Below are 13,481 nucleotides of genomic sequence, written 5' to 3'. Positions count from 1 at the left end.
TTTAGTTCATCTTTTTCCTTAGCTCGATTTCCTCAAGGTAGGTGTCAGCAGGAGCGGTGCTAGGAGGAGTCCGATGGAAAAGGTAGGCATATTTCAGTGGAGTAATGTTTGAGCAGTCACGCTTTTTAATAAGGCTCTTAGATTTGAGACATAAAACTCACGCAAACTGGAGCGTTGTGGCCTGCCAAGGAGAAACTTTCAGTTCTTTTGTTCCGCACCTGTAAGGGGTTGGTGTGAATGGACTAGAAAAGCGTGTCTGTTGGCTTTCCTGAGTGCTAAAAATGACAGGCAGTTTATTTAAGAAACAAAACAAGCAACTCACAGCGGAGAGTTCGGAAAACTAAAGAAAAGCCGGGTAAAATCAATAGTTATCTTTATCATAATAGCAAGCTAAATGAAATTTATTAAGAGGTAACAAATAATTTTGTAGATATAATGATCAGTTATCTTTATCCGGGAGTGTTGCTTGGTTTAGCTCCCCACGTATAAAAATATACGTGTAATTATTTTTATTAAAAACCAGTCTATTAAATGAAATTATTCGTCACGTTCCTTTGCTGTGCAGAGCCCGGCTCGGCATTCAGGTGTGTTGGAGGTGTTTGCCCTCCTGACGGTGGGTCTGTCGCTCTCTGCACGCAGGCAAGGCGCTGACGTTCCTGCTGCTGCAGCCGCCCAGCCCCAAGCTGCCCGCGCACAGCACCATCCGCAGGACCGCCATCGACCTCATCGGCCGCGGCTTCACCGTCTGGGAGCCCTACATGGACGTCTCCGCCGTGCTGATGGGCCTGCTGGAGCTCTGCGCCGACGCCGAGAAACAGCTTGCCAAGTAGGTAGCCCCTTTGTTCACTTATAACCCTCTTGCATTGCCTCTGTGCATCCCATTTTTGCCGCGGTCAGCTCAAATCCTGCTGGCTGAGGTGCTTGCCACGGGATAACTCCTTGCTTCAAGTTTTGCATGCAATATGTCTGTCTGTCTTTAACATTTCTTTTTTTTTTTTTACCCTTTTTTAACTATAAAAATAGTACTTTTGGAAGGTATTTTCCACCAGTTTGTCAGAATACATGGATTGTTTTTTTTCCATGGTTTTACAAGCCATCCTGTCAGGATGGGAATTGTTTCAGAAAGTACATTTTGGAAAAGGTAGTTATTTTATCAGTAGCATCGCTATCAATACTGCCAAGGTAACTTGTAGATTTAAGGAAAGAAATCATAAACTCAACAGACCACAGCCTGTCTCTAGGGTCAGAGAACAACTTATTAAAATGTCCTAAATCAAGACTTATATGGAATGCTGTCTTGTACCTCCGCTCTAACCTCCTTCAAATAAAATCTTCTTTCAATTAGGATTTGTAATTGAAGTTGGGGGGGGGAGCAGATTTCATAAGGAAGTCTGACACTTTGAATTAAAATGCACAGCAAAAATGTCATACGTTTATGTAATATATTTATAGAAGTTTAAAATGTTTATATATATATTTTTTGCGCATGGAACTCTAACTGCAAATTTGTTCCGTTTCTTGCAAATTACTATAATTGTGCAACTTCTCATTTTGTTTACACAGGTATGTGTACATGTTACTACACTTGAAAGTGCTGTGTACTGTCAATCGTGCCATCAAATAATTATGGCTAAATCAAATAATTACGGCTAAATGCGTAAGTGAGGTCATTACCATGACTTGTGTAATAAAGGGAGTGTCTTGCCCTTTTTTAATGCGTTCTGTGTTAAGATAATGGGATTGTTAAATACTAGCATTTGGGATTTATTTAATGGGTGCAACTTTGCAGGACATGAGTAGCATTTTTGTTGAGTAACTACGAATTTTATGATTTGAGGCCTAGAAAGTAATAAATTTCAAGTGGGGCCCCCATTCTCACATGAACGGTTTTTATTCACACCATTAATCCCATTAATGACAACGGGACTTTTTGCACAGGGAAGAGTTTTACAATATAGTTTTTATTTTTATTGTTGTTTGTTGTAAAATTGATCATCTCATCTGCAATTTATTCTAAATCTCTATCTGAACAATTTGTTCTGCATTTAGATTTGTGGTTTTTTTTAAAAAAAGCAAACTACTTCAGTGTGCAAAGGGAGCAGAAGGAGAGGCTCTGATTTCTGTGTATAGAGAAAAACTAAAAAGTCACTGCAAGAAGCAACCACAGTAGGCTGCTTATATGAAATAAAACAATGATAGCGTGCTTTATGTAATTGCCTTTGAAAGCAATTTCGAACATCCTGCTTTTAAGGGAAAACCTTGAAAAATGTAAGTGAGTATGCGTTAGTGCCACTGAGGCAGAGTTGTTGGTAGGCACACGGCTCTGCCAAGGGAACAGACTAGTCCCCGGTCAGGACGTGCAGGACACACAGCGCTCTTTGCCTTCAGCGAACACAGAGTTCATATTTATTTGGTTGTCAGCATGAATTAATACTGTAGTAATAAAGCTCTGCAGACTTCCACTTGGAAAATGGCCGTTACTGAAAATATTTAAATGTGACGATAATTTTCACCACATAAAATACAGACATCACGGCTGTTTTTTCTAACAAAAGAGCGCGGCAGTGGCGTTGAGGCAGCTTGCGGTGGTGGGCTGCGGGCGGCGCTGCCTTTGGGGGCTGTGCTGCTGGGCTGGGTGCAGGCAGAGCAGCCTTTAGTGCCTGCTAAAGAATACTTTAATTAGTGGTGTTCGGCAGTGTTAATTTGTAAACCGTCCAGTAATTGATAAACCGCTGGTTAATGGGGGAACAGTTTCAATCCTCCAGGAAGACGGCTGGTTTTGTTTACAGCATAATATTACCTCAGGTATTAAAAAAACTCCTGAAACAGTTGTCCGGTTTTCTGATTTATTCTAAGGCTCTTTTCTGCTAAATCGCAGTAAACACTGCTGGTTTGTGTCTCACTATGTGAAACTGTAGAATGCCCTTCTAATTAGAAATTCGCCAGGTGTTTGAACTATGCATTTACATTGTTAGTTACTTTTCCATTTTAGTCAAGAATTTTCTGTTGCCTGTAGCAATAACGTTTAACGCCATGAGCACTTTCACACACCCGTAGTAGCATTTAACCTTAGAAGTCGTTTTCAAGTCATACAGGGCTCTGTTATGAATGAATTTTACTTTACAAGTGTACTTACAAATGTTTGTTTATAAACACATTTTAAATGCTACATGCAACACGGAGCTGACAGGGGTTGCCTTAATACCTACCATGTGTGCGCTTTGTCATCCGTCTGTGGAGGGGGTGAAGGTCCTGACTTTCTTTTACATTATCCTGAGGCAGATATTACGCGTTTTATACAACAGTTTTAATTTCCTCAAGATTTGGAGAATGAATGACTGCCGTGTGTTGGGGGGGGGGTGTTATAAACTGGATTATTGTTGTTATTTGTCTGAACTTCAATAATTTCTCGTGGTGTGACAAAAGGAACCACAATGTTTTGCCTTCCCAGAGAATCTCTAAGCCCTATTGTATGTAAATGCAGACTTACAGAAGCCAGGCGACCGCGGTTCTTCAGAAAGTCATTTTCATCTTGCGATTACATCCTTAGCTGTCATAAAGATTAGTATGGCTCTCGATCCGCAGAGCACTGAATAAATGAATGTATCAGCATGTAGCCTTGAGGAGCCCAATGCAATTTTCATCATGATAAATTGCATAATAAGCGAGAAAGTGTTTGCTTATTAATCCATAACAAGGTTTAGATTGAAAATGGCCTGTTACATTCATGACAGATACAGTACCGACTGCAGACAGCCGAAGATGGAGAGAAATAGAGCAACAATGTGTGCAGGGGGTTAAGTGTGCATCTTACCCTCCCGGTGCCCTGCTGAGCTGCCCCTTTTTGTGCCTGATTTACCGTGTACACAATAACAGCGCACAGCTGCCTGGCTTCTCTCCCTGATGTTAAGAACGTTTTATGAAAGAGCTTTTTATGTCAAGCTTCTGCTTTAAAAAAAAAAAAAAATCACTTCACGTTTATTGACACAAAAAAAAAATAGCAGCGTTTTTCTTTTTTCCCTTCTGAATTAAATAAATATCTGAGCTGTTATCCAAGACGCTGGTATTTATAACTCCTCCGCTCTCCCAGTTCATCCTGGTCCCCAAAGGCTGCCCTGTGCTAGCCTGCCACGCCGAATGAAACCGCTCACTTGTGAGGATTAAGAGTATTTCTCTAGCATTTATTCAGCTTTGGTTTCTTGGCGTGGATGACGGTAGGGATCATTGCTGTCCGGTATTTTTGCTCTTTGAATTACAAGCTACACTTTGATACAGGTTATGATATAATATACCCAAATTAGCAAATTGCATTCTAATCCATCTATATGATTTTATATATGTGCGAGTACTAAAATAATTAGGCTAAATCTCTTTAGTTTTGATCGTGTTTAGTGGAAAACTTTACTATACTTTTATAACCTTATGGATTCTATCTGTGGGGCCGTCCTACTGTATATAGTAGCACCATCCCTAGCGCTCAAGTACGGGGGACTGTTTTTAGAACGCAGCCTAAACAATTGCTGGAATTGAGGGTTTTAAAGGAGAAATGTGAGCTGGGATCTTTGGTCCTGAAGGTGGTGTGGCACGCGAATTCTCCGGCCGGAGGAGAGACCATTCTTGGTCCCGTGAGGTTTTTGTCTGGCATTGCTTTAGGGAAGTCAGGACTTGTAGACATCCGATTGCTATGTTTTCTCGTCATCGCCATCGAAACTTTTTCCATCTACCTTTTTCCTAGGTGTGACCTACAGCTCTTCCCAAGTAGCTTGTTGCTTTCCGCTTGGTCTGAGGATCAGCTTTTCAAATGCATCTTCCTTATTTTTTTGTAGATAGTGAAGTACATAAACAGTACTCCAAAGTTGTGATAACTTGCGCTAAACATATAAACAAGTTATCTGTTAAAAAAGTCTATATTTCATTGAAAACATTATTCAAATAGCATATTGGTTGCCAAAACCGTCAAGATGTTCAGCTTACTGACGCGGGTGAAGCTGGTGATGGATTTGGGAAAAGAGAGAGCATCGTGCCCTGATGAGGAGGGTACTGGCCACTGAGAATCGGCCTTTGAGAAATCAGCTAAAAGGCATAAATCAAAAAGCACAAATAAATACAGTACTAGATCCGAGGTTTTTACTGTGGTTTGCAGGTAGACTCTGCTGTTAGAGCCGTGCGTTACAGGACAGGCTGCATCCATTTTGTCTGTGTGATGTGTACAGAAATGATTCCTCAAATGTCGCTTACGCTGCCGTGGCTTACGCTGCCGTGGAGGATGTCAGGGCAGGACGAGGACAGGAGGGACGCCACGTGCTGCCGACTCTTGCTGGACGTAGAGAAGTCCTAAAGCTCGTCCATAGAGAACAGAAGCCTGGGTGTGAAGGGCAGCTTTCCCTCTGTACGTTAGTTGTGCATCTGCCTGGTTTTGTCGGGGCGGTGTGGGGGAGCTGGTCCCCTCTCGCGGGGCTGGAGCAGCTGGCCCAGCCCGGAGGGGGCTAATCTCTGCCCACATGCTGATGAATTAACAAAAAGCCTGTTGCTTTTCAGGAAAATGCACGCTTTACCAAGCACCTTGTAAGGAAAAGGACTGCTGGCAGAAGCACCAAGCCTTTTCAGAGTGGGGAAAAAAAAAAAGTACAGAGGGCTGGGGGTTTGATTGCTTTCAGGAGATAATGAGCCCCTCGGAAAGCCTGACTTTGATACCTCCCTCTTCCTGCTTCACCACCTTTGGCTCTAACAGCCAAACAGCACTTCTAAAGTTATAGGCAAATACAGTTTTACAAGTAAAAGGCCGACAGGGACATCTTTATTGTCGCAGAGGCTTCACTGGTTTTCAAACTCGGTAGTTTTAATGCATAGAATGTTGGTGAGGAATGGGAGAGAAAATTATAATAAACTTTAGTTTGTATTTATGTGAATTCAGGTCTGTAAAATGGTGATCGATCCATACCTCATCTTCTTGTTGCTCTGGAAAAAGAGTTAATTTGGCAGAGAATGCTTTAACTACCCTGAAGTTCTTTGTTGCAAAGTATTCAATTTGTAAGCTTTCACAGTATTAAATCAGATATTGCATCAAGAAGTATCTTTAAAGACATTTAAAAAACAAATTAAGAGAATGTGTTCTCCTGCGTAGACACCTCTCTCAAAAACTAGAAAAATTAAAGAGATCAGTAATGTAACTATTCAGTTACCATGTGCTACCTGCGTCCTCTACAAAATCATAAACAGACTTTGCAATAAGCTAGTTGAGTTTGTAAACTTCTGTTAATCTTTACCAAAATACTCAGTAGAAGAGCACAGGGGAGGAGGAACCCCTTTCAAAAAACCCCGAGGGGAGATTTTCAGTGCATCTGGGGAAGTGCCACGTCACGCTTATTTTCTCTTACTGACATTTGCACATGTGGTCTCTTGTTGAAGTGTTGGGGGGGAAAAAGCCCACCTTTTGTGTTCTCCGTCCTGCTCTGAAAATGCAGATTTCCTCCGGTCTCACTTCCAAATACTGTCATTGTAAAATCTGGGCTAGGAAACAGCAGAATAACTTCTGTCGAAGAGAAATAATTTTTCTGGTGTAGCCCAAAATAAGAGAAGCTCTCAAATGTTAACGTCACAAGGTGAATAGACAGATTTAACCCAAATATTTTTGGAGTTTGACCAAGTGAACTGATGCCATTTTGAGTCCTGGGGGTTTGGACTTAGGTGGGCTTTGTGGCACGGCGTGATGGAAACACTGACGCTGGCTTGTTTGGGGGGCTTTGGTGCACCTGGAACACCAAACGTGTATTGTGATTTCCACCTCTTCTGGGTTGTTTCAATTTCTCCTTTCCCTCACTTCTTTTCTGGTTGTGCCCGACTCCTTGTTTTCAGAGCAGAATGAATTTTGTTGACCCCGATAAACCGGTTTTTACCAATTTGGAAGGACACAGAGATGCTGAAGGGGTAGAAGTGTGGATTATACTCTTCTCCGTGTCTCTGGGTTTATTTCCTGCACCTTGCCTGCCGCGGAGGTTGCAGAATGGGACGCCTGGTGATGGCTGCTGGGGCAGAGTCGCTCGTGGCTTCTGGTGCTGTTGTCCCTGTTCCGTGCGTGGTGCCGAGCCAGCCCTTACCCAGCTGGGCATCCTCGGCCTGGAGAAATGCGCGGTGTTCTGGGAAACTGCAGAGTCTAGAGATTGTTTCACTGCTCTAGTACTCGTTTTGTTGAATGTATTTTTATCCCAGGTACATCAGTCAAAGTATTAAACCATCCCAAATCACACTGATAGCAGAGGAAGCTGCAGATGTTATCTTTTTTCATGTAATAAAACTATCTTGTATTGTTAACGTGCGCTTGAATGACATAGTTGCTTTAATGATGAGCTTCACTTTTATTAACATTTAGCATTTGCGCGATGCTAAATGTAATATAAGCAGCTGAGGTGTTGGAATGGCTTTAAAACTCGATGTTGGTGCGTTAGTGCCGTTCACTTACGCGTGTTCGGGAGCAGCGATCTTCCTGTCCCGCTGCCTCCCTGAGCCTCCGGAGCAGCGACTGCTGCCAGGCTCCTCTGCAGAGAAGTACTTCATTTCCACAGGAAAAGAGTAAACCTATGTGTGTCACTTACAGCTTAATACCTTTTTTTGTTACGTCATCTCTAAGTAAAATAGCAAAGAGAAAGAACAGCTGAGGAGCGATTTCAGTGCATTCTCAAACATAATTTTTCATGATTTAGCAAAATCCGTGAGGAATTACAGCTTATTCAAATGCTGGACTGATACCAGGAATGAGCAAAAGAAACTAGCTTCCTTTTTGTTGTCTTTTCTTCATCAAAACCAAAACAAACCACAATTTTTAGGGCTACTACTTGGTGGAAGTGTGGTCATAGCAGCAGGATCGGTCAGACTATATGCTATAGGAAAACGTTAAAATGTTTTTGAGCTGGCAGACTGGTTTGTGGTCTCCCCGTGCTGCAGCAGTCACGTCAGAGAAGGTTTCCTTTGTGGGGTAGGCTGAATGGTTCAGGTTAATCCCAGCGCACGCTGGTTCCCAGGTGTCCCCTCCCCTTCTGTAAAAGCCCAATTTCATATGGGAGCACGTTCATCCCTGCTTCCCCGTACCCCTTTCCCCACTGGTTCTCCCTGGTGGGATGTCCTCTCCCAGGGCGCCAGTGCCGTGCCACCACGCTGCTCTGCCCTACTCTGTCACCCTCCTGGCCCCCGCGCTTCTCAGTGCTGCCGAACGCGCTGCTCTTGTGCTGCAGAGACACGGATCAGATGGAGCTTGATGGATCAGCTTGATGTGCCAAAGGCACAGAGTTGGTAGCCGGGGAGGTACCTGTGCTCTGGGCCACGGGCTGGGAAGGCTGTGGGTGGCCCGTGGGCAGGAGCTGAGGAAGGGTTTGTAGAATTGCCAGATAACGTACAATTAACCTACCAAAACTGGGCTCTGCTGTGGTACATACAATAGTGATAGCAAAAATAGTACGGTTTTAAGAAAGGAAGCTTTCAGACAAAAGTATGTGTTGTCTTTGTCAGGTGCGTATGCTCTCAATTACCAAGTACCAGATTTTATTTTTGCTTAATGTACTTATTGGGTACTTACTGCCTTATTGTTTCTTGCATTTATCTCGTCATAGCAAATATGAGCATTGTGTGTGGAAAATTTAGGTGCCAGTTAATCCCTTACTCAAAGAATTGCAGTTAAAACCTCAGTGTTAGAAATTCTGAAGAGCTTTTGAGTAATTTCGGTAATCAGAAAGCATAAGGTACGGGGCTGTCTGTCATCTCATCAGGCTGCTGCGACTGACTCATGCAGTAAAGAAAATCAAACCGGATAGATTTGGTGGGTTTAGTTCTTCGAGAAGCTTTTTCTTTTCTCTCCTATACCCAGTGCTTAGCTGAATTAAGGAGAATCACTATGAGCAGGGTATTTGTCAGCCTGCATTTAGAATGTTGTAAAAGAATAAACCATAAATTCTTGGGCAGGCATTCTGTGTTTGCCTCGTCCTCGGTTGGGTGATATGTATTCAGCACATACAGATAATTTGTTAACAAGGCCTTTTTAACACTTTGGACAGATGCGCATACTGTTTTCAATCTTCATGGTTAATTATTCGATTTTGTATTTGATGATAGAACACCCTGACTCCTAATCACTGCTCATTGTTGGAAGTCCATTATATTCTAACTGTTTGAGTGCTCCCGTTGACCTTGAACTGACATTATAAGCTGTTTCTAATCTTTTCACTCTATATTTCTAATGCTCCTTTTCTTTCTCCCCTCTTTGTCTGGTGCCCGTTTAGCATCACAATGGGGCTGCCCCTGAGCCCAGCCGCCGACTCTGCCCGCTCGGCGCGGCACGCTCTCTCCCTCATCGCCACCGCCAGACCGCCCGCCTTCATCACCACCATCGCCAAGGAGGTGAGCAGGGCACCAGCAGCTTCTCCTGCCCGCGCTGGGGCTCCGGGCTCTGCGACAGAATCAAACGTCCCTCCCCACAGAGGGAAGCCGCGAGTGTGGTGTTTGTGTGCCTGCAGGAATCCAAATCCCCCACCGTTTTTGACAGGAGCGATATTCAGCCAAGTCTCATGAGTCGTGTCTGTCTTAATTCGTTGTACCCTGGTTAGATAAACTTCCAGTAGGAATGTGTAAAATCCTCCTCTCTTTACGCGATGCGCATGTGACCCCATTAAGTCTGGATGAAAATGGAGCGGGGGCTGAGCCGTGGGGTGTGGAGGGCGAGGAGGAAGGGATGCTGCTGGGAGGTCGGTGTGGCTGGGGACGGTCTGGCTGAGAGTCGTCCCAGTGAGCCCAGGCACAGCCTGGAGCTTTGCCTGGGCTCGGGCAATAGACGGACCGTTATAAATAGCCCGTTATACAGCAGCCGTCTAATGCCTAAAGATGGATGCTCAAGTATGTGAAAATCATGTAATCCAGACCCAGGTATTTGCTTATCTTGACCTTTAGTTTTAGGAGATTAAGAATGACTTAAAACAGGTAAACCCTTGTTTAAAAACTACATCAGGGGTAACCAGTAGTGGCCCTACTGATCGTGAGTAACTGAGCAGGGGCAATAATCCCTAGGTCTCAAAGTAAAGCAAAACATTCTGCCTAGTACAGGCTTTCTTAAGGTAGCACCTGCATATAACCGTAAGTGCAGATGGAGAATATTTAGCGAGTCGGCGTTTCCCTGTGTAACCCTGCTCTTTGGTAGGTGCACAGACACACCGCCCTTGCGGCCAACACGCAGTCTCAGCAGAATATTCACACCACCACTCTTGCTCGGGCTAAAGGAGAGATCTTGAGAGTCATTGAGATCCTTATCGAGAAGATGCCAACTGACGTTGTGGACCTTCTGGTGGAGGTAAGGCTGTTCTGCCGTATCTGCTGGGGGTTTGGTGCAGCAGTGAATAGTGTGGCAGCCTGGAGAAGTTCTACATGGACCATAAACCTTTTTGTGTGTGAAGAGGGTTTGTTTTATAGCACCCAGCTCATTTTTTTTGCACTTTAAAAGCTTAAATTGCCTTTAAATTGCATTGTTGGGGGGAAAAACGCAAGCAAGAGAATTTGCTGGAGGTACGTTGTGCTCGTGGCGCTGACACTTGGAGGCGCTGGGGGGGGGGGTCACATGGGTGGTTTTATCTGTTGCATTCACTGGTGCTGATGAATATTGAAGAACGGTACAAATGATGTAACAGATTACTGATGCCCAGAGGCTTTTTGCAAGCCAGAGCTATTTATAGAGCTCCGATAGCTTGTGTTTACCAGTAGTTTGTGTGGTTCCAGTTGTCAGTACCATTGCTGTTGTAAACTCCATCGTATGCAAGACAGTTCTTGTTTGGTTTATCCCCACTGAATTTTAAAGTCAGATATCAAAGATGCAGTCAGGCACAGAAAAATCTCTATTTTTGCCTGGTAGAAGTTTTATTATGAAACATAAAATATGGTATTTCAAATGACTTTAACTTTTGTTTCCAAGGTTATGGACATCATCATGTATTGCCTCGAAGGATCTTTAGTTAAGAAAAAGGGTCTTCAGGAATGCTTTCCAGCCATCTGCAGGTGAGCTCTTCCTCCAACACTACTGTGAAGAAGACTGTACGGTCACTAGCGCGATATATTTCTTTGAGTGGAACGGTCTTTTACATGATGCTTGGCCCTTGAAACAGCAAACGTGAAGAGTGGTTTCAGCTCACCCATAGCCTTTGTAGGCTTTTAGTTCTCTGCCCCACCTGACAGAGATGTAGATCAGAAAAGAAAAGCATTAACAACTCCCTGAAGTTTGGGTATTTTAAGTCAAAAACCAGGAAAATATTGTGTACTCTCATGAAAAGCTCTGTCCTGCTGCCCCTCCATATATCCTAGCTGCTCCCCTGGAACAGCCACACAAGCCAAGCAGCTTCCTTCAAAGGATTTATCAGTATCTTGGCCGTTACAAAAACAAGAATAACGTACTTGAGTAACAAGTGAGATTCCAATGTGCACAAGCTGCCTGAGTGAATTAGTCACCGCCGTCAGCACCATGCCTTCCTGCGCTCAGCCCGAGCCACGAGCAGCCGGGTAAGCTCAGAGTGAGACTTCCCGGTGTGCCGAGGCAGTGAAACGGAGATGGTAAGGAATAGAAAGTACCAAGGGCTTTCCTGGAACAGAGCCTTGTTTTGCTGCCCTGTGACCGTCTCCCAGGCGTCCTCCAAGGGAGCCGCTTGTGCTCCAAAATTGTTGTCGTAGGCAGCGAATGTCACCCTTGCCCTCAGAGAGCCTGCCTTCACCCCCAGTTTTAGAAACGTTTTTGGGATGCTCGCACTGGACGTAGGAGATTGAGTTGAAGTTAAACCTTGCAGAGAGCTCTGCTGGTGACTTAGAGCTGCCCCACGCTCTGCAGCATGTGGAAACAGCTTCGGCAGTGTTTAAAGCTCTCCATCTCAGTAAAATAACAGGCAGCTTGGTAAAATAACAAGTACGAACTTATAAAATATCAAAGGGAAGGAGAAGCGTGGTGGCTGTCTTGTGCTCGCGCTGTCGGTGACGCGGCAGTTCGGAGGACGCCCAAAGGCACCGGTGGCAGCTCAGCCGCCGGCCCCCACTGCCCATCAGCGGGAGTTCAGCAGCATCTGTCCTCTTTGTCTTGGGCTAGTTCCACTTCACTTTGAAAATGGTACTTTTACATAGCAAAATGTGACTTATAAAATGGGAACACTTACAGTATCTTTAGACTACAATAAATATCCCAGTTGTGCTATTAAACTGGTACAACCAATAAATTATAATAATCATCTGTCAACCATTACATTTTAATTTAATAAGCTATTAAAATACTGGGTAGTTTCAAGAAAAGAACAATTATCCTGTTGACAGGTAGGATACTGATAGAGGTAATCTTCCTTCTTCCTGATACTTTAAAAGGCTTACCTTAAAGTATAAATGCAAGGGTAAGTGGGAATTAGTGCAAAAATCTCCCTGTTCCTCTTGTATTTTTATAGTGCTACGTTCTCTTAAAATTTTGTTAAATTACTAGTAATATTTCCTATTCTACATAGTTATAGCCATTGTAAAAATGATACAGCACCCCACTGATGCGATCATTCAGCCCAATGGAACTTTTCATCAGATTTTAGCAAATGGTTGAATCTCTGGAGAGATTCCAAGTGGAAGCACCGTGACAGAATCCTGCTGTTAATTCTTTTAATCTCGCAGTGCTCTTTCTGCCGTTCTGCGTTACGAGCGCCCCTGTTGTGGCGAAATCATGCGGGTGTCTCGGTGCTTGGTGTGGAAGCTCTTCTTCCTCGGAGGAAGAACCTTCCTTGTGGCAATAAGGCAAATAGCTGTTGGTGCCTCCGCCGTTCCCTGGAAGCGTCGTTCCTGTTTCAGCGGAGCATTAAGCCCGGGGCTGGGCGCAGCCGTGTGCTGGGTTAAAGTACATGATTATCATTCCTCTCGGGTTTTCAGGTTTTTTCACTGTTGTACAAATGTAGCAGTCGTGCCGCTAATTGCTGGGAGCGTGACTCAGTCCTGATGGGTGGTGGTGAGGTAAATCCATGGCGATGGGTATTTTTGGCTATTGTATCTTGCAGCGTATGATTACGGTGTCTGTTTGTTTTTCCCGTGAGTGTTACTCTTTATAGAGGATCGTAACACCTTTTGGCATGCTCCTTGCAAACCCATCACTTATCAAAATAACAGAAGTATTGAAGCACAATGCAATGAACCCAAAATATTTCAGAATTCCTTTAAAATTGCAAAGGGTAATACTGAAAGCTGCAAAATTGTTTGACTCGAGCATTTTCCAGGTACAGCAGTTGCATCGGAGCCGAGCGGTCCCTGATGGGCTCTGCTTGGCCAGGTCCTGTGGTTAGTGCAGGCTGCCGAGTTAAAGCGGTCTGTGGTGGTGTATGCTCACACAGGAGGATAGATCAAATTTAAAATAGCAAGTGTTTTACATGGCTATATTTGGATTTTTAAAGAGTTGGTGGCCTGCGCCGAACGTCCTTTAATGGTGAGGGTTAGCTGGTACCGGC

The 13,481-nt window shown here is 44.0% G+C and overlaps 1 protein-coding gene across 3 annotated transcripts in view; it reads left to right on the top strand.

Moving 5' to 3' along the window:
* Window positions 1-13,481, top strand: part of LOC128901927 (WD repeat-containing protein 7) — a 124,446-nt gene that overhangs the window by 85,254 nt on the left and 25,711 nt on the right. For all 3 annotated transcript variants that reach the window (XM_054184071.1, XM_054184069.1, XM_054184072.1), the window contains 4 exons: window positions 640-826; window positions 9,270-9,387; window positions 10,181-10,330; window positions 10,946-11,028. In XM_054184071.1, the coding sequence (XP_054040046.1) occupies window positions 640-826; window positions 9,270-9,387; window positions 10,181-10,330; window positions 10,946-11,028 (538 nt within the window). The remainder of the gene's footprint in view (window positions 1-639; window positions 827-9,269; window positions 9,388-10,180; window positions 10,331-10,945; window positions 11,029-13,481) is intronic.

This window comes from Rissa tridactyla, chromosome W (assembly GCF_028500815.1).
Source record: "Rissa tridactyla isolate bRisTri1 chromosome W, bRisTri1.patW.cur.20221130, whole genome shotgun sequence".
NCBI classification, from domain to species: Eukaryota; Metazoa; Chordata; class Aves; order Charadriiformes; family Laridae; genus Rissa; species Rissa tridactyla.
Note: the sequence above shows the minus strand (reverse complement) of the source record. Positions and strands in the feature narration are given on the sequence as shown.